This window comes from Drosophila santomea, chromosome 3L (genome assembly GCF_016746245.2).
Source record: "Drosophila santomea strain STO CAGO 1482 chromosome 3L, Prin_Dsan_1.1, whole genome shotgun sequence".
In the NCBI taxonomy this organism is placed as follows: Eukaryota; Metazoa; Arthropoda; class Insecta; order Diptera; family Drosophilidae; genus Drosophila; species Drosophila santomea.
In genome coordinates this window covers 3,172,883-3,198,576 of record NC_053018.2, presented here as the reverse complement: position 1 = coordinate 3,198,576, position 25,694 = coordinate 3,172,883, and the positions used below count along the sequence as shown (strand labels likewise).

The window sequence follows — 25,694 nt, the reverse complement described above, 5'->3', positions numbered from 1 at the left end:
GAGAAGCCACGCTCAAATTATTTGTTTACTCGTGTGTCTTGGAAAACGCATTTGGATTCGTTTTCCCCAGCATTGAGTTCCTAGCGTGACAAATCGTCTTGGAATGTGGAACTGTTTCCACAATCCCATGCTCGCATGATCATATATACTCGTAAATACATATGTGTACTCCTGTATTTTCTTGAATTTGTATGGCCAAATATTTGCTGTTCAGCGAGCCGTAGCCACAGCCAAAGTGGGAAGCTTTTTCAGCTGGTTTCCTCTTTTTTTGCGCATTCTGCGGACCCATTGAACCTATCTGGGTTTATGTCTTTATTAAGTAAGCGATAAGTATCGCAAATGCTTAACTGATACGTACAGTGGTTTGGATTGTTCACTTCGTAGTTTGCCACTAGATAAGTTTGAACAGCTAAAAGTTACATGCTCACTAAATTAAATTGCTTGACTTCGAGTGAACTTGAAATCGATCAAGTGTCACGTGCAAATATTTGTATTTTGCAGATGGTGGGAGAAGGTTCATGATTGTATATTTAACATTTACAAGTTTAATTAAACAACTCTTGTAATATTAAGTTGACTTATTCAAGATAAGAAATTGGGACTCCCTACATCACTTAATTCTAAATTGATTATGCTAATGGAAAATACATGACTTCCTGCTGAGATCATTGCGAAATGGATATATATTTAACAATCAATTTAATGAACTTCCTACAAAACCTGAACTATATCAATGTCAATGCTCTCGATGGGATCATCGTGATCATCATCTGGCCATATTTAGCGAATCGGGGGAAGTGCCGTGGGTAAGACTACTGCACAGTAGCTGTCAATTAAGCGTCTTTGGGAAATTGTTAAGTTATTAGCCATCGTGGTAAGGAAAATTTGCATAATTGATGGCATAAAAACTGAAGAAGCGGCGGCTCCTCGAGCGATTGCAACATGGTGATTGCACATTGGGGGAGGCACAAAGGGGGGTGCAGCGAGTAAAAGACCACAAGGCACTAAAAAGTGAAAGTTCATTTAAGCAAGTCAAGGCGAGTTGAGCCAAGAAAAAGAAAAAAATAACGAAAAAAACCCAAAAAGAGGAGACCAGCAGCGTCAGCTAAAAGAAAAAAAGAGTTTCCTTGAGCCAGCGGGCGGGTTTCATTACCTGCCAGTTGTTACTGTAGCTGACTGTGGTTGTTGGGGGTGCCACCGCTGCCAAATTGCCCGACTGACTGCAGCATTTGCATAAATTATTTACACTTTAATGTGGCCAACATTGGCCTGGCCGTCCGGCGCCATTGTCGTAATTTGTAACTAAATATGCCGCTGCTTGCTGGCCAACAAGCCAGCATTTACAGTGTCTTTTAGTTTTTCCATAATATTTATTTAATTTCATTAAATTTCTGCACGTCGCCGACAATGAGGAAGCCATAGACACACAATGTTGCATATACATAAACGCTTTACGCTGATGGTCGCTTAACTTTCTGACTTGGCCGAAACCCTTTTTTGGCCAGCAGGAATACGTTTCGTATGCGTGAAAGTAAATCTTTTCTTTTTGCGGCCCCAACTCGACTCGACTCGATTTTCATTTTCAGTTTCAGAAACCGAAACCAAAAGACTTAAATACCAAAAGACAGCCTGCCCACTTGACTTTCGCATGCTGAGAACAAGTTGTTGCCGGTTTGCTGATTGTTGGTAGTTTGGTAACTTCGTTACTTTGTTTTTTTTTTTTTTGCCGGTTCTTTCCTGTATTTTGGCACACCTGCCTGCTGCGAAAAGGAAGCCTGGCCAGGTCCGTCTTCAATTCAGTATCCCCAGTCTTTCAATTAAACCTTAACTCTTTGTTGTTAACTTCCTTTTCGAACCCTTGGCCCGGCCCTAAAGCCAGCCTGAAAACACCTCGGTTCAACGCTTAATGACTCGACTTATTTCATTTCACATTCCATAGAATCGAGCCGAGCACTCGAGTTGCGAGTCTTTGGAACAGCTGTTTACGTTTACACAATATTCTTGGCTTTTGTCTTCCCTTTGTTAACCGCTTTTATTAGCCTTTTTATGGCTCTGTATTTTTGTATTTTTGTTGTTTTGTTTTACCCAATTCATTTCGTATTGCCATTCGCCGTTGCTTCGCAATGAATTATTGCAATTAAGCGCGCTTTTTGTGGCTTTTTAAAAGCCGCCACTTTTGGCATCTGTGAAAAATGTGTGTTGAGTTAGTGGCTAAAATACAAAATAATTACATGTTGTATAGTGCAAATTGCGAACCTAACTTATTGCCAAATGGTAGCAACCGAGAATCTGTTAAGTGAAAAATGGTTTGAGTGGAATTTATTAATTGGCCAGCAGGCAAAAGAAAGCTAATAGACGAAAATAGAATTGAGTAATGTCCGCAGATTATGGGATTATATGAAAACGCTTTTCAAGTAATAACTTTGTTGTTAAATAGAATGGTTTATCTAATGAGTTGGAAAAATGTAGTAGACTATGAAAACTGATTCGACTAATTGTTGCTTAATTGTTTTTCTCTGCCGCGCACTCATTAAAGTACTTTCTAAACCGCGACCATCTCATCTTCTTTCAACCCATTTCCCAACCGTCTTCGGACCTCCGGCGAGTTCAATGCCGGTGTGCGACAAGTGTTTGAGCCGAGTCTTCAAGTCCAAGTTTAAGTCCCAAGTCCAAGTCCAAGTCCAAGTCCAAGTCCGATTTCAAGAGCAACACCGCCGGGCCAAACGGAGTACATTAGAGTCACGTTATGAGCACTTATGCGAGTGGGGAGAACCACAGACTTTGGCTACCGACTGACACTCAAGAACCTCGTTAACAAACCCTCCTCGGCCATAAACATAAACCACAAAAACGCCACTCTGCAGCTCCAACTCGCCTGCATATTTGCATAAACGTCTGACATTTAGCGGTACCTCGGGGAAATAGACATAGCGGGCTCCAAAGAAGTCGCCCTCTTGGTATTTGAGTATTTGAGGCCTGATTTGGTTTCGATTTGAGGCAGTGCGCCCTGCATGCTGATGATTTTGGGCGTCTGTTTGTTGTTTCTTACATACTGAACTGACATTGAATTGAAAGTTACACAACAGTCCGAGCCAACAGCCATCATCATGACGTTATGAGCTGAGCCAAGGCTTGTTTTCTGTCGTCCGTCCAACCAGAAATCCAAAGACAAATATTTACACAAATGAAGAGAAAAGCGAGCGATCCGGTTCGGCATAGCAATTATGCTATAGCTATCGCCATGGTGAGAGGAAAGAGGAAGGAGGGGCGGAGTGGGCGTGGCGTGCCAACAATTTGCAATATTTAGCATAAAATTGCGCAACATGCGTGTGTACAATTATGCAACAATTTTTATTATTTTCGATTCGCCTCCGCCATGTGGGGCTTGGCTTTTGCTTTTGGCTTAGCTTTTGCTTGGCCCAAAGAGCCATCAAAATCGAAATTAAGGCAAATTGCAAGCGGGCTGTAAGCAAATAAAATCTCATGCCAAAAATCCATTTCAGTGTTCAAGTGCTCAAGTGTTCGAGTGAAAATGTAAATAAATCCTAGAGCGAGAGATATATAGAGAAAATCGCGAAAAATAAATAGACCACGAATTAAGTAAGACAAATGTGCAAAAGTGATTGAAAGCCGCGTCGAAAATGATTGTGAAAATGGAGCCGGACGAACTGATCACATTCCGTGTCCAGTATCTGGTGGACAGCGATCCGCTCTCCGCCTGCACCGCCTTCCCCATCCCGGTGCGGGCGCCCACCTACGCCTTCGCCACCACCATGCCGCTGGCCAACCAGCTGGGCACCATCCTGCGGCTGCTCAATGCGCCCCAAAGCGTAAGATATTCTCTTTTTACACTGAAAGAAATAACATGTTTGATATTGCAAAAGAATCTTATTACTTATTACTATTAGTTACTTACCTGATATGTTTTATTTATAGCTTGTTTAATGCTAGTATCAATGGATAATATTAAACTCATTCTGTGCCTTATATAGAAGCTTCCCTATATTTGCTCTGTTTCACCCTGTTTCTACTTAAACTGGCCAAAAAACGGAGCACAACAGTGTGTTCCCTCTTTCTTTTTGGGTCTTAACTGGCTTAGCTTATCTCTGGCCAGCTTATCACTGGCTAAATCTTTCGGCCGAAAAAATCTGCCGTTGCGCAAAATTAGCCAAGCAACACGCATACAAATATGAAAAGGCATTAACTCTTTTACTGCGCATTTACGAGATACATTTATATACATTAATGGGTGGATAGCAGCATTATCGCGATCAAGATTTCAAATTAAGTATTCTTTTTATTCATTATAGTTTTCGAAGGTTTTGCTAAATTAAAATGTATTTTTATGCCATGACGACAAGTTTTCGCCAATCGTCAAACTAGCGATACAACTGCTGATTAGTTAAACAGTTGCCGAGAAAAGTATACAGACTTCTAATTCGTATTTAATAAAAAGAATTAATAAAATAATATATGTAGCAGCAGTGAATAATGTATTAAATTTTGCGAAAATAAAAACCAAATAAATTGGTATTTGTATTTTAATTTGAAAATGAACCACAAATCTTTATAAATATAAGTTTTTGATGCCAAATTTCGCTCTAAGCGTGTATTTATTATTTTTTAGTGGCAAGCCAAATGAAGGCAAAAAGCTAAATTTAAAATTCGCATACTTTCGGTCTGTTTTTTGCAGATAAACTCAAATATTTGCATAGCGTGTTTAGACGCATTTAGCGCTCTACATCGCTTCCACATTTTCTATAAAATAAGCGAATGAAAGAATCATAACTCGTTCAACACCGACTAGAATGAGCCATTATTGCCCTGGAGCGAAAACACAGAAAAAGTAAACAGAATCCACAATTGATTTATTTGAGAAAATTTCGCATGAAAGCTGAAAGATTAAACTTTGGCCACAATCCCACAAAAAACTGAACATTGGTCGAATGGGTTTTGGTTTGGTAAAGGGAAGGAAATAAGTCAATTGAGACGGAATAAGTTTTATTTGCGGCCAGCTGAGTGAGCGTTGAATTGGAAAAGCCACAACTAAAACATATAGACGTAAAGTTTGGTCGAGAATCTGCAAAAGTGGTAATTGGTCAATAATGAAGGGAAAAGTTTCCAGGAAACAAAAATAAAGAGTTTAGCATGTTCTTTTCTATGGCCCTATTGCAATATTTTATTGTGTGGCAAGCGATTTGAACAAATGATGCATTGCGAGGCAATGAACCCGCTCCTCCAGGAGATTCCAGCCAAAAGACAATGGCAGATGCACCTCGCAACCGGAGGCTCTGGATCCGACGAGGGCTTGGCTGGGTTTGGTTTTGGTTTTGGTTTGGTTTGGATCTGGCTCCACATCTGGATCCATCCACTGGGGGAAGAGGAGTTGGCCCAAGGCTGGGCTAACTTATTGCTATCGCGCAATCTGTGGCAACTAATAGGAAGTCGGAGCGAAGAACTGCAACTTCTCCTTCTTGGAGTGCATTGTGAAAGCCGGGCTAGTCAGCTAGCTAGTCGGCTAGTGAGCTAGCCAGCAATTATCTAAGCCTGCCATTGTTTGGGCCTGACTTTGACTAATTTGCAAAAAAGGCCACTAAGGAGCTTCGAACAGCCCCATTCCCTGCCTGTCATCTGTCATCCAGTTGGATGTTGCAAGTTGTATGTGGAGAAGGAGTTGTGGTAGTTGGAAATCGGTGGAACCGCAAGGATACGTAAATCTTGACAAGCGGCGGCAATAAATTCTAATGAGCAAATCGCAAAAGGAAGTTCTGCTGGCTGCTGCTCCCCATTCCAGGATGTTGTCGTCGGTACCAGATTTATGTGGCAGGCAGTTGCTGATCTGGAAAGCCGGAGGAGGACCAGTGGCAGCTGTAAATGCCATTTGTCCAATTAGTCAGCGAACAGAACTTTGCTCGCTCGCTGCTCGCTGCTCCCATGCAACTTGTTAAATTTAGCGCATTACAATAGATTCATAAATTTTCGCCGCACCGATCACTAATCTCTAACCAGTGCCGTCGTCGGTGTTTTCGATGACATCAGACATCAGGCCAGCAAACTGATTGAAAGCCAACAGTGCTCAAAATATAAATAATCATTGCCGGCCAATAAAAGCGAGACTCAATAAGTTTATAGTGCTGTTCAGGGTATTTTCATTGTTAAGTCACCCAAAATAAATTTTACATTTAATTTGGTTTTGATTCTGCATATTAAATAAAGTTTTATTAGATGATTCATTTTGAACAAATGGTTTGAACACACTTAATGTTTATTACCAATTATTTCGAAATAAATTACTGCAGCTTAGGGTATAAATCACTCGGTCATTCTTAACAAGAATAAGCTTATTTCACTTTGTTTTGATTTCAATTTGAATGTTATTCCTTTTGCCAATTATTGTTGAGCTTTACTTTTGCTTTGGCCAGCTCAGTACAAAAAAGTACATATATTCTATTCCCGTGGAATTAGATAGGCATATCGGGAGTTCTACCAATTAATTGAAGCCAAACAAAGATCGATAAAAGTATTAAAAAATCTGACCGAAGTGAAAAGCCACCAAGCAATCAATTTAAAATGTTTTTGCGGTTCAGCCAGTAATTGTTACAAAAAAAACTAATTTAATTAATTATATTAATCGTTGTATTGGGGGCATTGCGTCATTTACATGTGTCATTCACGCGACCGGACAATATCCAAAGTCAATCAAATTAGTTTAGGTCAGCTTATCCGCTTGAATGAGCCAGGAAAATTTCCATTATCCATTTTATGGCTTACTCACGTCGGCCAAATATTTGAGCCACGTTGACACTTACGCATCTCTGGCTATTTGCAAAAATAATTCGCACAAGACGTCCACTTCACTTTGAAGTTGGTTAAGTTCAATTAGCAGAGCCGTCCATCAGATTTTGCGGTCAATCAACTTTGATTGATGTGAAAGCAAAAGTGTTAGTCACCTGAATCAGCACACAGAAACAAGGTCAGGCATTTATGGATCTTTGTGTTATTATTTTTAGATTGTTAGGAACCCCTGATAATATCATACGTATTACTCGACCATCAGGTTTTTAAATAGTTATTTTGATTACCTTTGGCACATATAGATAATCAAAAATATATCATGCCGTGATTACTGATTATAAATTGCCTTCATTATTATATATACGTTGCTCATGTGTATACCACCGATTCCAATTAAAATTCCACTTTAATTTAACTCCCCTTATGGGTGTAAAAAATGTGAAAAACTAATGAAAATTAATTTGGAATTTGTCATATCCATCAATAACTTTTTCAACAACATTTAACCGCGTGCCAATAGTTTGAAAATATTTATATCTTTTTCAAACCATATGCGGTTTATGCTGGATTTTGTTTAGCTATTTTACATTTTCTCCTCGTCGAATTTGATGCTCGCCGACTTAACTGTGTCAATAGCCACATTTATGTGTGCGCCAAAAATCACTTTGATTAAAAATCTTGTCATGCTTCGGTCAAAGAAAATAATCAAAAAAGCCACCGATATAAAATTTGCATAGAGTTGTGAATGAATGAATGAATGTGTGTGTAAAAGACGAGGCGAAATATAAATAAATCATAAAAGCGAGTCGGAATAGATTTAGTTTTTTGCCAATGTTTGCTTTGATTTTAATTGCCCGTTGGCTTACATAAAGTGGCGTTTATAAATGGCGACTAAGCACGCATTTGACACATAATTTGGTTGTGAATTTCCAGCTTGGGCAAACAATGACGGCCCAACTTGGTCTAGAAAGTTTTTCCCTGCCTAAATGCTGAATCAACATGCGGAAGTTTGACCGAAGGCGAAATTCGCTCGGCAAGTCGAGAGCTCTCATTTTGATAAGAAATCGTGACTCTCTAGACAGCCTGGCACTTTAAGAAATATTTTGTATATCAAGTGAACAGAGTCGGCGAGTCATTTACCTAGAAAATCTTGAATTGGTTCTGTCGTCATGGCGCGTGTTTACTCAATGAAATGCAATCTTGAATTAATCATTAAGCTGATGCCGTTGAAGTGTTTATAGAAAAGTTATTTAATAGTTCTAGGAAAAGTCACTGACCAATACGCGGTCAATACTTTAATGTTGCCAATGTTCTTTGTTCGAGGAAATCCCGCAGGACATGCGAAGGGTTTCTATCAGTTGAGGGTGTGTCCTGACAAGAAGCCAAACAAAAGAAACTTACCAAACCCTAAACCAAACTTGGGTTTTTTTGCTTAGACAAAGGCGTGTTTAAAGGGGCGTATGTGTAATCTTCCACCCGGATGACAGGCAGTATTTTTTGTCTTTCTTTTCCCGTCGTTTTGCTTATTTTTTCACACATTAAGCAAGCGACGTCGACACAGATAATTCCATGTTGTCCGGTAATTGTTCTGTAAATGCAGAAATAATTACTTTCAATGCGCCAATAAAACAACATCTGCGACCGCCGTCAATCAGAGCATTTGTGCGCACGCAGCAGGAGCTTGATCAATCAGCGGCTGGAAAACGGAAAACTGAAAACTGAAAACTGAAATCCCAAGTCCAATGTCTGATGTCTGAAAACCGAAAGCAGAGAAAAGTAGGTGACCAGCCGGCGACGACGCGTCATCTTGGTCTTGGCCACCAATCAACTGGCGTCCTCAATGTGCGCCTAAACGAAATCGTCTGCGGACTTGCAATGTAGCGTCCGTCATTGCACACTGAGAGAAATATAAATAAGCAAGACCTTAAACATGATAAGAGTGATTGCCAAGCTTTAATATCAGTGCTAGTTTCAATAAAAAGGACTGTCAAGTTTGAATATTTATTTATGCTTCAATTTAAATTGTCTATTCTGTTCACAAGACAAAACTTTTTATGTAGAGAGCTCTAGATTATGTTTAGAGGTGTCAAGCAATTGTGTTTAAGTGCAGTTAAATTTCTCTGCGTGTCTCAAAACGTTCTACGCTGCTGCAGCACATCAACCTCTCCGACCACAACTCTTGCCCAAAGTCAAACTCAACTCAAAACTCAAACCACATCGCCATCACCAGCTCCATCAGCTTCTTTCTCTTTGGCTTGAGCCGAGACCATAAACAACTTTTACTGCGTAGTGCGGTAGTGGCAAGATCGGCGTTGCCATTTACTTTTAGCCAGACTTTAATTATAATTGCCAGCGAAACTAAGCTTCTCCTTTCTGTTCCATTCCCCTTGCAGATCGACGATGCAGCCATTCAGGTGTACAAGGATGGCGACTACGGAGCCTACTTGGATCTGGAGTCATCGCTGGCCGAGCAGACCGAGGAAATCGAGGGAGTCAACGTCAGGTGAGTGTGCTGCTATTGGTGCAACGATATTGGGTGGATGGGGCATAACCCCCCCAACCAACAGCTGGCTCAAAGCGATGGCTAATGAGCTTTGACAGAAAAGAATTGTCAGCCCACGTGAGGGGCACACCTGGTGCACTTCACCCACTAGCAAACGTTTCACTTTTGCAACTGTGGGTGGTGCTGTATGTTGCCTTGAACTCATTTTGTATTTTAGGAAATAATGGGATGCTGCTAAAATATAAGGGAAGAAAAGGAAGAAAGAATATATATTTCCAGATTAAAAGTGGTAAACCAAATCATTAAGAAGCAGATATTAGATATTATTAAATGTGATCAAGTAAGACCTAGAGCTCCTTGTGATCTCCAGTGGAAAACCGATCCAGTCGAACCCCTCTGGGTTATTGGGGCAACTGATCGTGGGTGGCGCTGTCAGCCTTTCACCGAAAGGCAACATATTACACATACGCCATGTGGGACCGCCTGGACCGACATAGCGATCGCGATCGGAATCGCCATCTCCGCTCTCGCTAATAAAGTTATTTGGCCGGGCCATAAAAAACTGTCGCTATCTGTGGCACAGGAAACCGAGTTGGCTATCTGCCTACCTGGCTGGTTACCTGCTTAGTTGCCTGCCACTCTGCCACTCTGACCGGCACTCAGTGGATTGTTTGAAGACATTTGCATGCCACGACATTGCTACGTGCAACTTGTTGCCTTGCCGCACTCTGCAGTTAATTTGCATTTAATCCGCGCACAGCCGCAGAAAAAGAAGCCCCAGAGACAAAAAACTAAAATGAAAATAAAAATGTGCTCGCCACGTCACTTTTGAGTCGTCGTTGTCGTAGCTCTGCAGTGGTTATATTTACATTTTTTGTGCTCTTTTCTCATAACTGGCATGCATGTCATTTGTGCACCAGTACATCAAAATACCGCTTAAGCAAATGTCGTTATTAGGATCTAAAAGAAGCTCTGGCTAAAATTTGGGTTGCATAATGAATCAATGAAGGAATCAACGAAAATCTCTCAGATTTCCTGTTGATAGAAAATCGTTAGTAAAGTATAACCATAATAGTTCTTTTATTCGTACTCTTTTTGAGGTATCTTTTAGTCGATTCTAGTTCTTCCACTTCTTGGCTTTTCTTTACTTTTCGCGGCCAGTCTGGGGAACGTGATGTCATGGCATAGGCAGGCGCTATAGTAACTCCACGAAACTCACAAAACTTGAGAGCACAAAGAAAAACGATGTACGCGACGGGGCACAAGTGTCAAAGTAAGAGCATCAGCCTGAAAAAAGAAGTTGGCAACAAAGATGGCCATAACCATGCCAGGTTCACAGTCAATGTTCTGGAGTTGCTTCACCCTCGACTGCTCGATTGCTCGGGAATGGATGGATTTCTGGTCTATTTCTGACTTTCACTGCTGCACCGCATCCGCGTCCATGATCATCATCAGTCATCAGTGGGGCGGAGCAGCCATCTAAGCCGTATCTGCAGTGTTTGAAATTATAACGTAAATGTCGCCGCGTCTGCGCAAATTGCCGCCACTTTGCGGCGCAAACTCGTCCCCACTCTATTTACGAGTGGTGTGGCGCCACAGGCAGCGAAGTGTTTTCCTTCTGGCCATGGCAAAGGAATGGTTAGAATGGTAACTTGGCTCAGTGCGATGGCCACTAATCATGCTTATCGCATTAGTCATGGCAGCGCGAGCTCGCATGCAAATCATGCGCTTCAATTCGCATCAAAATTCCGAGGAAGGTGCCCGTCAATCTGCAGAAAAAGGGACGAGAAGAGACGCGTTACCAACAAACACACAGGTGTGTCTTGGACACTTGGCCACTTGGACAGCGGCAGCGGCAGCGGCTCAGACACTCAGCTACTCACCTTTGTCTATATGGCATTCTATATGAGAAGTGGTATATGAGCCCAGTGTCGGTGTCGGTGTCCGACTGCCTGCCGCCCCATAGTCCATTTTCAATTATCTGCGTCGTTTGTTATTACTTTTATTATGACCACCTGGGACCTGGGAAAGGGATGAGGCGTGGTGGGCACCAGCGGGTAATCAATGTTCTTAACTGGTCAATGAACCGGGTTTTAACTCCCCACGGGCGGGAGTGGCCAGCTCCCCATTGTGCGCCGTAATCTTTGTGTTTTGGCACTTCACATGATGAAAAGTGCTTCATCGTGTGGCGTTTATTAACTTGCATTTTATGAAAGTTTCAAGACAGAACAAGTTTTAGGAGTGCAGAGCAAAGATGATGATACAGCATCAAAACGCAATTACATATATGGGGTTCATTAAGAATTATTCATTAAAATGCGAGTTCAAACTAATGTAGTACTTTCTATTTGCAATCCACAGCCGCAAGAACTCGCTGGTGGTGCGAACGCAGTTAAATGTGCGCGTGCATGCCATAATTGGTAAGTGAATCCATTGCTTATTGCCCATACGCCCCGTGTAACCAACCAAGTGACTTTGATCTTGCAGAGAAACTGCTCTCCGCACAGGGCAGTGACCTGCGGCGTGCTCTCTTCTCGCTGAAGCAGGTGTTCCAGGAGGATAAGGATCTGGTGCACGCCTTCGTGGCCCTCGGCGGCCTCAATTGCTTGGTGCGCGTGGGCAATTGTGCGGATCAAAACTATCAGAATTACATTCTGCGAGCCCTCGGCCAGGTGAGTCTACAATATTTGGGAAAACCATTGGCTAATTATGTCATTGGACGCGGCGGCAGGTGATGCTCTATGTGGATGGAATGAACGGCGTGATGAAGCATGAGCCGACGATGCAGTGGCTCTACTCGCTGATTGCCTCCAATTACCGATCCGTGGTGAAGACCGCCCTCAAGTTGTTGCTGGTCTTCGTGGAGTACGCCGAGTCCAACTGCTATGTGCTGGTCAGTGCCATTCACGCGGTGGACGCTTCCCAGGGCACACTGCCGTGGTCAAACATAATGAGGTAAGTCAGCCAGAGCCTACTTGTGGCATAATTCAAATATAAACTGTGTACCTTTTTTCAGACTGCTTAAGGACTATGACAATGCTGATGCCGAACTGGTCATCTATGCCACGTCGCTGATAAACAAAACCCTGGCGGGTCTGAATGATCAGGACAGCTTCTACGACGAAAGCGATCTCCTAGAGCAGCAGGGCATGGAGACTGTGATCCAGCGTTATATGTCCAAGCCGGGCACTGATTTGGATCTGCTCGATCAGTTGCAACTGTACGAGGCTGTGCTGAAGTGAGTAAACCACTTCTCTGTATTGGTATGAATCACATAAGTATTTTATTATTTAGATTCGAGGATGGTGAGTCGGATGGACAGCGTTTGCCGCAGAACTCGATGCGAAAAACGCAACGCTATCGTCCGGGAACAAATACCACTGAACGGCGCAAGTCGCGTCGCCACAGCACCGATAATAGTCCCGCACCACTCACAAAGGTCCTGCCCACCACTGTGCTCCGCATGACACCCACACCAGCCACCGTGGATGAGGATAGTTCCGGCTCCACCAATTCTACAGAATTTAGCGGAGGTCTCTTCACTGAGAAGAAACGTAAGTGATAGCATTTCTTCTGCAAAACTAAGCTCACTCTAATCTTCTCCAGCTCGCGATGGTGCAGGCGTGACTCCAGGACTGCGAAGAAGACGGGAGCGGGCGGAGCGGCACAAGAGCTTCCTGAAGGAGCAGCAGGAGGCGGCGGCCAATGGAATCTTTGCTGCTCTCGAGCAGCGTGAGGGACTGGGTAAGTTCTTGTCATTCAATCCTAGTTAATGTACACAAGCTGCTTTTGACTTGAGCGACTAACTGACTTGTGATTCTCTCTCCCACCGAAACGCTAATCACTGTCTGTGTATTATTGTCCCGCTGTTCACCCGCTGATCATGCTAACCACAACCAAACAAACAACACCATACCATGCCAAAAACAGGCCAAATTGTAACCGCCATACCCGCCACCATTCAAACCGGCGACAGTCCGCCACAGTCCTTGCAACACGAGGTGCCACCGTGCAACAACATCAGCGGCATCACCAACATTAGCAACAACAATGTTAGCAACCTTAGCTGCAATGACACGCCGAACAACAGCCTTCTGGTGATGAGTCCTAGCAAGCAATTGCTCACTGGAAGCCACAGCATCTCGATCATAAACAACAGCTTCGATAAGGCGAGCAATAACAATCAGAGCGAGTTCCTCACCAAGAAGAACCTATTCCGGGAACGCAATTCAACTGTGATCAATGGTATTATGAAGAATATCCAGCAAACCGATAGTGCCTATAAGAAGTACGAGAACGAAGCGAACCGGCTGAACAACTACTACAGCCAGTCGCCGAAACATCAGAGCCATCAGCCGATTCAGCCAACGCCGGAGGTCCTTTTGAGTCCCAAGAAAACGCTGAATGCTTCTGGCTTTGACTTCACGCCCGCTCCCCTCAGTTCCACACCGGTTAAGTGTGATGTTCTGCCGGAACCGGAGCAACTGAGTCCGGTGAAGAAACCCGTTGCGGCCCCACCACCGCCTCCTCCACCGCCACCGCCGCCACCACCGCCCCCCGGGTGGTGGCACGCCCCCATCTACAACAGCCCGCCAGCTCGTACCCTAACTAGTACTAACCCAGAGCTGCTGCCGCATCCCGTGGATCCTACAGGTGGGTCTCAACCTAAACCTAAACCTTAACCCCACCCCATTCCATTCCATTCCATTCACCTGTCTCTCACCTGTGTGTTGCATACTTGCGAGCGCCGCCAATACATCCACATTGCATTGCGCATCTGCCGCTGCATACTTTTGAGGGCTGCGATCTGATGAATGGGCTTAACCTTACGATTGTTATGTATCACAGATATGGAGAGCGAGGACAAGCAGCTGCTGCTCCAATTGAAACGCGACCACACGGTCAAGGATCTCACCCAGAAGCTGAGCAACCTGCCCATGAGTCCCACGCAGGAGTCCGCGAATCGCGCCCTCGTCGGCGATATGTCCGGTTTGATTTCGAAAGCCAAAGAGGGTCTGGCCAAGAGCAAGAGCAAGGGCGAGATATCCAGGTAAGAAAAATATAAACCTTTATTATATATCCACAAAATCTATTGGCTATGTTACTACTTAGTTGCATTTTCAACAATTGCTGGTCAGATATAAAATTGTTAGCTAACGTGTTTCTGTTAATCAAGCTTTTAGATTAGTTTAAGAAACCTTTTTATAGCTCCCCCATATCAAAGTCAATTGATTTCCACTAGCTTTCAATAAATCTTCATTCCACTAACCCCTTTAGATTAGAGATACTGATAGATAGTTTACAAGCTACGATTTACGAAAATATATGCCGCCAGCAGCTGAAGATAAGAAATCCGGTTTAGCCACTAAAGATAAGCAGTGTCTTGCTTTCCGGCTATCTTATACAAGGTGTTTTAGGGCTTTGGGTTAGTAAACGCTGAACAAATAAAACATAATTGGAACAAGCTCCCACCAAGAAGACAATCACTTAGTTCACAGATGGTCAAGATTTATTGGTTGGCATCAGAGGGGGCGGTAAACTGTGGTTTATCCGTAGATGGGGTTGTACTTCTCGAACAGGACGACGTAGGCGGCCTTGGCTTCCTCGGCGGACAGTCCCTTGCGGCTCAGCCAGGCATCGTATTTGGCGGCACCCAAGTCATCGGCGGGCTTCTCGATGTTGATGTCGCCATCCTGGAACTGCTTGTACAGGCCGTAGAACTCCAGGTACACCTCCGTTGGGGGCTTCTTGCTGAAGGCCTTGGTCTTCTCGAGGATAGCGTTAAACTGCAGATCGCAAAGGGAGTTAGAGAGTTTTGTCTTCCGATCCTGACGAACATTAACTTACGTCGGCCATGTTGCTTGAGTTTTGCGTGACAAATGTGACTTGTCTCCGTCAGTGCACCGCCTTTATACCGCCCGAAAAAAAGGGGAGTTGTAGCTTAACCACGCTTATCTTTATAAAGAAATCGATAACGGCTACCACTGCAGGGCGATAATGTGAGAGTCCATTGTGCAAGTTTAATAGATTAGATTTATGTATCAGTTTCGTAAGAGTTCAGGTTCTCGCCTAGCCTCATCACGCTTCGTCATCGGCTTTCTCAACTCCCTAGAAAGTAGTTAGCCTTTCCCACTCGTTGCCTGATTTTTGATTTCTTATCATACGTATGTATAAACGAGGTGCTGCTAGGCGCTAGTTTATCAATTATGGCCCCCCACTACATTTAACCGCGATAGCAAGCTTTGTTGTTTGAGGAGGAAAGAAACCTAAAAGCTATATTAATGGTGACATAAACATTTTCCTTTGGCAGATCTTCTAGTGTCGATCAGGATATAAAGAAGTCTGAGCCCAAGAAGTCGGAGAACGAACTGCACTGGGAGGAGCTGGTTAGGAATATGACAAGGCCCCTGAATCTTTGCGATCTGGACTTTACGGACCTCAGGGATGACGACGAGAAGGATGTACTGGCCCCTCGAAGTTTGGGTGCAGGTATACCACCGCCGCCACCCCCACTGGGTGGAGCCATTGCCCCACCGCCCATGATGCCACCCAGCCTGGCACCTCCACCCATGTACGGCTATGGCGGCAGCCTAACCAACAGTGTTAACTCGCTGAATGGATCCATAAATGGGGAACTGGTCAATGGCAATAACACCATCAAAAAGAACAAGAAAACGGTGAGTTTAATCATTGTTTGATATATAGAATGGGAATTTACTTATCGTATTTAATACACCCTCAGGTCAAGCTCTTCTGGAAGGAAGTGCGCGAGGACATGATACCGCAGGTGGTGGGCAAGACCATTTGGGATGAGCTGCCCGATGCCAACGTGGACACCCAGAAGCTCGAACATCTCTTTGAGTCGCGGGCCAAAGACTTGATGACCAAGGTTCGTTCTTTTAATAGCAAAGCAATAGCAACTCTCCTCATATAACACCCAATTGGTCAAAGGTTCTCGAAATTCAATGGATCTACGATAATTGTGATTAAATTAGTCATAGGCTCTTCTTTAAGTGTGTGTTGCGTTAACAAAATGCGAATGATTTTTGTATTCTTCTTTCCCCTTCTATTTATGGATATCTTGTATAATTCTTAATACCTAAATGTCGAACGGTCTGTTTGCGGATAAATCTACATAAATGTTGTGCTAAACTCAAACCAAAATGCAAATAATTCTCAAATATTCAAATGTTTTCCAATGTCTCTAGGAGGTGAGTGCCAATCAAAACGTTATTAAATTTGTTTGTCTTTTTGTCTCTCTATCTCTCTACAAACACCATGTCTCACCATAACTCACGATCTATTTTGCCCATTATGTTTTGTGTTTTGGTGTTGGTTAATATTACTATTTCTTATACACTCTCTCACACCCACGTACACTCGAAGAAACGATCTAGTTGCTAACAGTACAGAACAGCACAGAAACTCCACTCCAATTCCGCACTTAAAATTCTGCACCCCACACTCTCGTTTTCTCTTTGCACCACTGTGTTCTTATCTCTGACCGATCGCAGCCTGATCGAAAGGTATTAACTATATCCCGCTGATCTTGCAGAAACAACAAGAGCTGAACAAGAGCAAAGAGATCATCGTGCTTGATCACAAGCGCTCCAATGCCATCAACATTGCGATCACCAAGCTGCCTCCTCCGCGGGCCATCAAGACGGCCATCCTCAAGATGGACGCCACTGTGGTCACTCGCGAGGGAATCGATAAGCTACTCAATATGCTGCCCACCGACGAGGAGCGTGGCAAGATCCAGGAGGCCCAGCTATCCAATCCAGAGCTGCCATTGGGCAGTGCCGAGCAGTTCCTGTTGACCCTGGCCTCCATTTCGGAGCTGGAAGCGCGCCTGAAGTTGTGGGCCTTCCGTCTGGACTTTGACAACAGTGAGGTAAGTTGGAGCACTAGAGATAAGAAAACCTAAATTTGTCTAATCTCACATATATTTATTTCCTATTTAATCTACAGAAAGAGATTGCGGAACCCCTGATGGACCTCAAGCAAGGCATTGAGATCCTGCGTCAGAATCGCACCTTCCGCAGCATCCTCTCCACACTGCTATCCGTGGGCATCTTTCTGAATGGAGCTCCCGTCAAGGGATTCCAGATCGAGTATCTGGCAAAGGTGCCGGAAGTGAAGGACACGGTGCACAAGCACTCGCTGCTGCACCATCTCTGCCACATGGTCATGGAGTCGAGCAGTGATACCAGTGATCTGTACTCCGAGATTGGCCCCATTACCCGAGCCTCCAAGGCGGACTTCACGGACCTGGCACACAATCTCAATCAGTTGGAGGCGGAGTGCAAGGCATGCTGGGATCGTCTGAAACTCATTGCCAAACACGACTGTCCGCCGCCGCTGAAGCAGAAGCTGGTGGACTTCCTGGCCGATTGTGCCGAGCGCATCATCATCCTGCAAATCGTCCATCGTCGCGTGATGAATCGCTACCGGAAGTTCCTTTTGTGGCTGGGAATGCCGCAGCACAGTGTCGCGGAATCGCGACCCAACGAATTCTGCCGGACCCTCTCCGAGTTCGCCCTGGAGTATCGGACCACCCGGGAGCGGGTGCAGCAGCAGCTGGAGAAGAAGGCCAATCACCGGGAGCGGAACAAGACGCGTGGAAAGCTGATCATCGATATGGCCAAGTTCAAGACCAAAGATGACGTGGCCGATGATGAGTTGAAGTGAGTTTATTAGTCTTATTTAGTCTAAATTCTTATCGGTAGACGTTTAATAGTATTAACATGACATCTAGTATACATATTGATGTGTTAAACATATTTGATATGATAAATCAAACCACGGGGAAACCTTATCTCCACTCAAATGACCTGAATTTCTGATGAACACTTTAAAGTGATTTACAGCTGGGAGATTGTAGTTTTCTTATCGCACTAAAGGGTCTATAGTTCTTTAACCTTAACCGTTTAATTGTTCGCTCTTGTTGTTATGCTTTCCAAAAAGTATTATATATTTAGTTAAAACTTTTAAAATAATGTTGCAGGAAACTTCTGGACACCTCGAGTGCCGACCAAGCCGATGGCACACTCACCTGGCGGAGACGGCGAGCGGAACAGCTCCGCTCTCCAATTACCCGGCAAAGCGAGGAGCAGTTCACCGATGGCGACGATGAGATATTGGAATCCCTGGTGAAGACCGCCACGAAGGCTCCAGGAACCCGGACAACGCCGAGGGAACGGAAACGGACGCGCCACGCGGATCGCAAATCATGTAAGTTGGCAGCACAAGTAAAACGAATGAGATTCACGTCCAAAACTCCGATAGTGAGAATACGTTTTAATGAAAAGGTGTTGGTCTATATCTTTTCGAATCGCACACAGCGCGCTATGTCTATAACCTCTAGCTGGATACTTTCAACCAGAAACACACTACACCATCAAGAATTCCACAGAGAAACTATATATAGTTATACAAATACCTATTTCCCACACAAAATTCCAAATTTACACAAATACCTGCAGTTTCTCCTCACTTATTTTTAATATATTACCAATTACGCCGCTTTTGGTCCCCTAGTTTTGCCAGCTTATGAATCTGTTGCCTATATTGGGTTTTAATTTTTTTCCATTTCGTTCTTTTACCATTAACGCACCAATCCAACAAACCAATAAAAAAAATCAAAACAAATAAATCCAAACCCAACAAATCTGATATATTGACTATCGAAGTGAAGCGCAGCCGCACGCGCGAAGGATTCACAGTTGAAAGAGCACCATCGCCGTAGAATCCGAATCCGAATCTGAAACCGAAACCGTTGCCAAAAGAACAGCCAACTGTTTTTTAGGTTTTACCTTTTTTGGTTAGTGAATTGAATTGTGTTTAGTTTTACACCTTTTTTCTTATGACATGTTTGTTGAAAACCTTTGGCTGATACTTGTATTCAGCACTTTTTTTTGGCTTTTGTTAAAGATCCGGGTTTTATGCATGGGAAAACTTAATCTAAAAAGCTTGGAAAGTTTTGTATATAAAACACATTTGCATGGATATTCAAAAATTCAGGCAACTAACCAGCATGCCCTTTAGAGCTAACATTGAATGCAAGCCGATGCCCAACTAAATACAGATTTTATACCTCTTAAGTATTTATTATAATATTTAATGTGTTTTGCAGTACGTCGCACGCTGAAAAACGGTCTGACCGAGGAGGAGAAACAGCACGTGGCTGCCTTAATACAAACCTATTAGGATTAGGACATACAAGTACATACATATCGTAGATACCCGCATCACATCCGAGATAATCCCATCCCCCAGTGACGTCACAAGTCGGGCACTACGCGCACAGACTGAAATTGGCGATCTCAGGCGAGCAAGCGAACCCAGAAATTACCCCTTTTAAACGACAACGTGCGCATGATTAGTACTTGTTTTAATATTTTTTATTTGCCACGGCAGCAAGGAGTACCAACAACAACAACAACACTGCAACGAGAAAGTCCTTAAACAAAAGCGTTTTTCATCGTGTTTTTCTGTTATTTAATTTTTGTTTTTGCTTCTGCTAAGTATTATTAATTAAACGTAATTCAATAAACCTGTATTAGTAGTTGAAAACGATTTTAATGTTAGAATTTGGATCACAAGAAATTTCGATATCCTGTACTACATCATTAAATTTGTACCAAAATACGACACGATTTGTGCTTTCTAAATTATCCTTAAGCCTTAATGTTATGTCTAACTTAATTACGAAAATCAATAAATAAAACATATTTATTACGTACGAGAAATGTGTGCGTTTTGCATGCGATTTTAGCAGCGCCAATCACAATTTCCCAGCGATTTCAGTCACGTGGGACTCGTGTGGATTTTGTGTTAGAGAGTATTGCATACTTGTGGGCTGGTGTCTAAAAACCATTTGTGCACGGCTGCTGAACATAATCAAGACAAAAGCCTCGATTGTCTATATCGTTGGGCGCTTCTACTCCGTCCGTGTGGAAATAAAGTCGGAAAGGACGAACACTTGCTGTGGAGATATATTGCAAAAAAATATGAGTAAACAAAATAGGAATAAATATGGATGAGCTATTCGAAGGAGATCTATAAGCTTGTACATACATTGCACTGTTTTGGCGAGCATTCCGGCCTCCGCACTGAAAGTCCCTCCGCAGACGCGATCCTCGCATCCTGGCAGCGGTGGAATCCTGTCCGCCGACCGAATGCAGCCAATCAGTAGCCAATCGCTTATGCAACCGTTCAGGTTGGGTGGCATGCCCCCACCACCACCCACCATGGTGGCCACCGGATTGTTGGAGTTGCCAGTAAGTGTGAAGGATCTGGATCTGTTGTTTTCCAGATCCGGACAAGCGTTGTACTGAATGCCGCAGAAGTTGCGCTCGTTGCGGATGCAGATGCTGTAGTCCTGATTAGAGAGTTGTCTTCCAGCCACCGTGTTGTAATTAAAGCTGCGCACACGCCCACTAATTGCCGTGTAGTACTGCAGACAGCCTTGGTCCGCTCGACTGATGCTTCCACAGTGGATTTGGGTGACGCGGATGCGCCAGAGACGCGGAAAACTTCCGCTGGTGATCACCGACAAGACAATCGGGTTGCTCTGGCCAAGGCCCGCGTCAATGTACACTGCGAAAACACAAGGTTGGCATTGAGCAGGCAGACGGTTTTGTTTACGGAGCTAATCTTAAAGTGCGCTCATAGAAGTAAATATTTACGCACTCGTTTCTTCTAATTCAACATGATTAGGTGGTAAATGGAAGCATTAAAATGTTGCTACTCGTAGTTTAATAAAAATAAGTAGCTTCACATTTAGACAAATATTTATAAAAATATTTTTAATATTTTCACTCACTGTGATCTCCCGTTGAACTGCCACAAATGGTGGGCGTGGGACTGCCGCCGGAAATGAGCAACTGATCCTGGTTGCACAGGTGATTGGCTGCCTCTGGCGGAGCTATCGAGAACATGTCCAGATCCAAGCGTAGCTGGCAGATGTCCGGATGCAGTTTCTGCACTGTTACCTGACAACTTCCGGTGCCATCGTAGACATCCGGGTGATTGGGGTTCACAAAGTAAGTGGAGTTCTCGCGTATGATGCCGCCGCACGTCTGAAGAACTGAACGAAGGGATTAGAAGAGGTGCTTTCTCTCACTTTCAGCGCCAGGTGCGAAACTCACAGATGCAGCAGACGCCATAGCCGCCGCCACAAGGACCAGCGGGGATGCCATTCCGCAGCACACAATCCTTGCTGGGAATGCAATTTCCCTGTTCGCCGGAGGGCGCTGAACAGCTGCCAGGACCGATGGGCACCAGGGCAAAAATGGGCAAAACTGGTGGGGATGTTACACAGAATTAAATTCAATTTTTCTCTTTTGTCAGCACTAACGGCTAGGCTTAGCCAGCTTTAAGACGCACACTTGGATTCGCGCCAACGTGGAGCAGGAGTTAGCCACTTGCTGCCGAAGAGCATATCCCGCCAACTGTTGGTCGGAGTTTGTTTTTGAATTTTACAGCTGGCCAGGACCAAAAGGCAGGAGAGCACAGTGAGTTGCAAGTGCAACATGGTGAATAATCCACTGGGAGATCGGCTGGGAGATAGTTGTTGGGCAGATCCGCTCGCGTTGCTTTGTGACTTTGTTATGAAAGGCAGCCACTGCGTGGGTGACAATTTATTTCACTTGGCGCGGCAAAAAGTTTAATGACCGCAATTTGTTCAACGCTTTTCGCTTTTTAGTTTTAGTAAGCCCAAACGCAGCTGAGTTTAGCTAAATATTAATTACAATAACAAAACGCAACAGTCGCAACAATTAGATGCGCCACAATCAGCGAAGTGCCGGGGGGCCTTTCGGAAGTTTTGGTTGTTTTGGATGGTTGCGATGGGAGGCGGCTTCATCTCTGTGCTCTCGCTTTTCACTGTTTGTTTCCTGTTGCGAATTTGTTTTCCACACCTTTGGGCGCCCATTAAATGTGGAGCAACACCCGTAGGCCCGTAGGCCAAATATCGGAGCATGAAAGTGCCGAGCAATTTGTTTACGGCATCACAATCACAAAACTGTTTGCTATATATAACACAGCTTTACACCATTTTGACGTCATTGCTTCAAATGACTAATTTGATTACGCAGCACTCACACAATTGGGTCAATGTCAATTAAATTGCTTAATTTAATTAAGGCATGTTCAAAATAAATGAAGATACCTCCGTACATGTTTTCACTTTTTTATGCCGAAAGAACTGACCTTCGCAATAGAATTTGCCATGCTTTTGACCCTGTCAACATGAGATGGCCAAAACAACGATAAGCTTTTAGCTAAACAGTGATAAAAAGTGTTTTATTGCTGCGATTCTTAAGAACTATTTTCGGCTTTTGACTTGTCTACAAACAATAAATTCGGTTGGGTATGAACCATGTGAATAGCAGATACAAAATGAATTGAAGAGCGGCATTAAATATATTTGTAAATGGATTCGGGGATTTTCTATTTGTAACACCCTCTACCACGTGATTCTGATTAAATTAAAAAATGTAATTTAATTTTCAATCTTGGAACTGTAAAATATTTTCTAAGAGCGTGACATATACATATGTTTGTTACTTACATATATTCCCTAGGTAGGATTAATATTCCATCTTAATGATCAGTGTTTTCAAATAAGATTCACCTAAATTCATTGAAAAAGCAAGTTACTTAAAATTTAAACAAAATTATTTTACAAAAATCGTTGTTTATTTCACAGTTTACAAATGAGGTAGTTAAGGTGTTTAAAATTAATTGAAATATTCTATAGCGGACTCTCCCTGTCGCATTCGACGGAGTCACCCACTTCGCAGAGGTCCACGCAGTATTTGCCCGATTTAATCGAGCAGATCTTGTTGTCCTTGCACTTGGTGACCTGGCCTGTTAGATTGGTGCCATCGCACATCTGGAAGGTGGTGCGACTGGTGCAGACGAATATGCTGTTGCCATCGCAGGTGGGGCAGGATCCATCGGCAGTGGCCGAGCAGGAGGGCTCCACCACACCGCTGTCCATGCAGATGATGGCCAGGTCGGTGCAGACCTTGTCATCCGGACACTGGAGCACCTGATTGGGCGCCACGTTTTCGGAGCACAAGCTATAGTGCGTTTCATTGAGGCATTTCACATTGTTGTTGGCCTGGCAACTGTTGCACACTCCTTGGGCCATAACTACCAAGGAGCTGACAACCACAATGAGGCACTGAAAATGATAAATATGTTAAGTGAAAGATATGATATAATGAAACATCCGCTTACTAGATTTTTCAGGATCTGCGACTGTTGCATTATGTTGATTTCGACTGTGACTAACGGACTAAGTGTGTTAGCCAAACGTTACTGGGCTTTTATAAGAACTGGCTCTAGAGAACAGCAGATAGCTTCTGAGTTTTATACCGCGGATTAGGTGTGCTAAAGATCTTAGAATATATGATACTGTTTGCCCCGTAGCGCTCCCGTGCTACTCGAAGATTGCGCTACTCGGAAGAGCAGGTTTATGGCATCCCACGGCATTGAAAGATAAATGTTATGGCCCCGAGATCATCGCAGAGATATGACTCCGTACCGGGGTTTATAAAGCAGGGCTGTGACTCCTTAGAGGTTTAATCGTTATTTCGAAATGAAGGTGTTCATATTGACCGTACTCCTAGGCGCTCTTGTGGCACCGACAATTGTTAGTGCCGCATGTGGCACGTGTGAGGATGCGCACGCCTGCATTGGTGAATCGGAATTCCAGTTGTGCTTCGATGGTATGTTATAAAGACGTTCAATGATCATTCAACTCATAGGTACCACCTCCAGGTGTGCGGGACCAAACTATCAACTACACCTGCCCCGAATCTAGTCCCATCTGCACGACATACGGGATTATTTGTTTGGCAAATGCCACAGATGTAGAACGCGGCTGTGGTGATGTCTCCAATTGCGGAGTTTGCTCGGCAGATACAACTTTCGCGTGTACTTCAAGGACCACATTTGCTATTTGCAACAGTGGAGGAGTTTCCGCCAATAATTTCGACTGTGCAGATGACTATGTGTGCAGTGTTGAAAATGCAGCCAACGGAAATCCTTGTATTTCCCGGTGCGATTCTACCGACTCAGATATATGTGATCGAATCTTGGACACCGATGTGGAAAGCACCACGACATCAGTGACTCCCACTGTGACTTCTACAGAGTCATCCACAGTCACCACTGACTCTTCGACAGGATCGACTGGGGATTCCACTGTGACTGCTACCACTGACTCTTCGACCGGATCGACTGGGGATACCTCCACTGGATCGTCTTCAGTAACTTCTTCGGACACCTCAACGGATAGCACAGTGACTGCTACTGATCCAGGAAGCACCACTCCAGGTACTGCAACCACTCCAGCCTTCAATGAAGCCAGCTATTGCCAGGGTATCAACTCAACGGGTCGCTATCCCATACCCAGTGACACAGTGTGTACAAGGTAATTACCACATCCTATTAATTTAATTGCCTTGCAAAAGATTATTTCTCTGGGTTTTCCTAGCTACATCTACTGTGTTCTGAGGAGTGGAAACTGGACGGGATTGCTCTACAATTGCAACGCGCAGAGACCTTACTTCGATGCCGATTCTTTCAATTGTGGTACTGTAAGACCATCTTATGCCGGGTGCACTAATTTAGCCTAAATCAACATCATTTGTTACCTTAATAAATAGTACGCAATTTTATTTAATAAACGAAATGAAAAACAAAACTTCTTTGAATGGAAATTATTCTTCACTGCAAATAGTTAAACAACTTTTATTTCAACCTTTTAGTATTTTTGGAGTGCTATATTTTTTCATGCATCCAAAGGTGCCTCTCTGTCGCACTCGAATCCATCCACTGATTTTGTTATTTCACACCGATCCACACAGAATTTATTGGATTTCATGGAGCAGAAAGTGTTATCCTTGCACTTGGTTACCTGGCCGGTGAGCTTGCCTCCATCGCACATTTGGAAGGTGGTGCGACTGGTGCAGACGAATAGTTTTGATCCACTGCAGGATGGACACGATACTTCGGCATCTGGAGTGCAGGCACCTGCATTCGATCCCTTGGGCAAGCAGATCTTCAGAAGGCTGGTGCACACCTGACCATCGGGACACTGCATCACCTGATCCGGAGAAACGTTGTTCCCGCAAAAACTAAAGTGGGTCTCGTTCAGGCACTTGACCTGGTTTGGTAGACACGTATTGCATTCCGAGTCACCGAGCACAAGGACTGCCACACACGACATAATCACGAAGGAGCACTAAGGAAAGCATCTTGATTGAACATTATTCTAAAGGATTGCTTTACCATGTTACCAAAACTCTCAGGAGCTGCGTGTACTGCATCTTGCAGGCTTTGAGAAGTTTAAGAAGACTAACTGCAATCGCTATCATGC

The 25,694-nt window shown here is 43.8% G+C and overlaps 6 protein-coding genes across 12 annotated transcripts in view; 2 read left to right on the top strand and 4 right to left on the bottom strand.

Moving 5' to 3' along the window:
* LOC120450307 (FH1/FH2 domain-containing protein 3) overlaps positions 1-20,042 on the top strand; it is a 39,521-nt gene extending 19,479 nt beyond the window's left edge. Inside the window, exons 2-18 of one of the 7 annotated variants that reach the window (XR_005616262.2) lie at positions 3,504-3,830; positions 9,189-9,298; positions 11,660-11,718; positions 11,786-11,970; positions 12,030-12,253; positions 12,315-12,536; positions 12,593-12,852; positions 12,905-13,042; positions 13,229-13,951; positions 14,147-14,348; positions 15,609-15,975; positions 16,041-16,187; positions 16,854-17,192; positions 17,270-17,985; positions 18,306-18,532; positions 18,991-19,121; positions 19,434-20,042. Coding sequence is in view for 5 of the 7 variants with exons in the window: in XM_039633259.1 (XP_039489193.1) it covers positions 3,642-3,830; positions 9,189-9,298; positions 11,660-11,718; positions 11,786-11,970; positions 12,030-12,253; positions 12,315-12,536; positions 12,593-12,852; positions 12,905-13,042; positions 13,229-13,951; positions 14,147-14,348; positions 15,609-15,975; positions 16,041-16,187; positions 16,854-17,192; positions 17,270-17,985; positions 18,306-18,532; positions 19,434-19,507 (4,182 nt within the window). In the remaining 2 variants the exon portion in view is untranslated. Of the gene's footprint in view, positions 1-3,503; positions 3,831-9,188; positions 9,299-11,659; positions 11,719-11,785; positions 11,971-12,029; positions 12,254-12,314; positions 12,537-12,592; positions 12,853-12,904; positions 13,043-13,228; positions 13,952-14,146; positions 14,349-15,608; positions 15,976-16,040; positions 16,189-16,851; positions 17,193-17,269; positions 17,986-18,305; positions 18,533-18,642; positions 18,967-18,990; positions 19,122-19,433 lie in introns of those variants that run through there. The other 6 variants (XR_005616261.2, XM_039633259.1, XM_039633255.2 and 3 more) reach the window with 6 other exon arrangements.
* Positions 14,786-15,293, bottom strand: LOC120450311 (acyl-CoA-binding protein). Its single transcript, XM_039633265.1, has 2 exons — positions 15,146-15,293; positions 14,786-15,084 (listed from the first exon to the last, which is right to left on the bottom strand). Exons 1-2 carry the CDS (start codon positions 15,152-15,154, stop codon positions 14,845-14,847), a joined length of 249 nt encoding a protein of 82 aa, XP_039489199.1. The 5' UTR covers positions 15,155-15,293; the 3' UTR covers positions 14,786-14,844.
* A 124-nt stretch (positions 20,043-20,166) lies between the features above and the next one.
* LOC120450308 lies at positions 20,167-21,836 on the bottom strand. The gene is made up of 5 exons (XM_039633261.1): positions 21,689-21,836; positions 21,451-21,603; positions 21,126-21,389; positions 20,378-20,899; positions 20,167-20,285 (listed from the first exon to the last, which is right to left on the bottom strand). The coding sequence occupies exons 1-5, from the start codon at positions 21,834-21,836 to the stop codon at positions 20,167-20,169; spliced, it is 1,206 nt and encodes a 401-aa protein (XP_039489195.1).
* Positions 21,837-23,000: 1,164 nt separating this feature from the next.
* Positions 23,001-23,624, bottom strand: LOC120450310. The gene is made up of 2 exons (XM_039633264.1): positions 23,549-23,624; positions 23,001-23,492 (listed from the first exon to the last, which is right to left on the bottom strand). The coding sequence occupies exons 1-2, from the start codon at positions 23,576-23,578 to the stop codon at positions 23,058-23,060; spliced, it is 465 nt and encodes a 154-aa protein (XP_039489198.1). The 5' UTR covers positions 23,579-23,624; the 3' UTR covers positions 23,001-23,057.
* Positions 23,625-23,885: 261 nt separating this feature from the next.
* On the top strand, positions 23,886-25,019 carry LOC120449755 (cell wall protein IFF6). The gene is made up of 3 exons (XM_039632390.1): positions 23,886-24,039; positions 24,092-24,746; positions 24,810-25,019. The coding sequence occupies exons 1-3, from the start codon at positions 23,910-23,912 to the stop codon at positions 24,949-24,951; spliced, it is 927 nt and encodes a 308-aa protein (XP_039488324.1). The 5' UTR covers positions 23,886-23,909; the 3' UTR covers positions 24,952-25,019.
* A 16-nt stretch (positions 25,020-25,035) lies between these two features.
* Positions 25,036-25,682, bottom strand: LOC120449756. Its single transcript, XM_039632391.2, has 2 exons — positions 25,615-25,682; positions 25,036-25,559 (listed from the first exon to the last, which is right to left on the bottom strand). The coding sequence occupies exons 1-2, from the start codon at positions 25,642-25,644 to the stop codon at positions 25,107-25,109; spliced, it is 483 nt and encodes a 160-aa protein (XP_039488325.1). The 5' UTR covers positions 25,645-25,682; the 3' UTR covers positions 25,036-25,106.
* Between the last annotated feature and the right edge of the window lie 12 nt (positions 25,683-25,694).

Coding starts and splice junctions, on each gene's coding strand:
- LOC120449755 (XM_039632390.1), top strand. CDS start 23,910: ATGAAGGTGTTCATATTGACCGTACTCCTAGGCGCTCTTGTGGCACCG. Junction 24,040..24,091: donor ATTCCAGTTGTGCTTCGATG/GTATGTTATAAA, acceptor TACCACCTCCAG/GTGTGCGGGACCAAACTATC. Junction 24,747..24,809: donor AGTGACACAGTGTGTACAAG/GTAATTACCACA, acceptor GGGTTTTCCTAG/CTACATCTACTGTGTTCTGA.
- LOC120449756 (XM_039632391.2), bottom strand. CDS start 25,644: ATGCAGTACACGCAGCTCCTGAGAGTTTTG. Junction 25,560..25,614: donor CGCAGCTCCTGAGAGTTTTG/GTAACATGGTAA, acceptor TGCTTTCCTTAG/TGCTCCTTCGTGATTATGTC.
- LOC120450310 (XM_039633264.1), bottom strand. CDS start 23,578: ATGCAACAGTCGCAGATCCTGAAAAATCTA. Junction 23,493..23,548: donor CGCAGATCCTGAAAAATCTA/GTAAGCGGATGT, acceptor TATCATTTTCAG/TGCCTCATTGTGGTTGTCAG.
- LOC120450308 (XM_039633261.1), bottom strand. CDS start 21,836: ATGTTGCACTTGCAACTCACTGTGCTCTCCTGCCTTTTGGTCCTGGCC. Junction 21,604..21,688: donor ACGTTGGCGCGAATCCAAGT/GTGCGTCTTAAA, acceptor CATCCCCACCAG/TTTTGCCCATTTTTGCCCTG. Junction 20,900..21,125: donor CAGTTCAACGGGAGATCACA/GTGAGTGAAAAT, acceptor GTGTTTTCGCAG/TGTACATTGACGCGGGCCTT.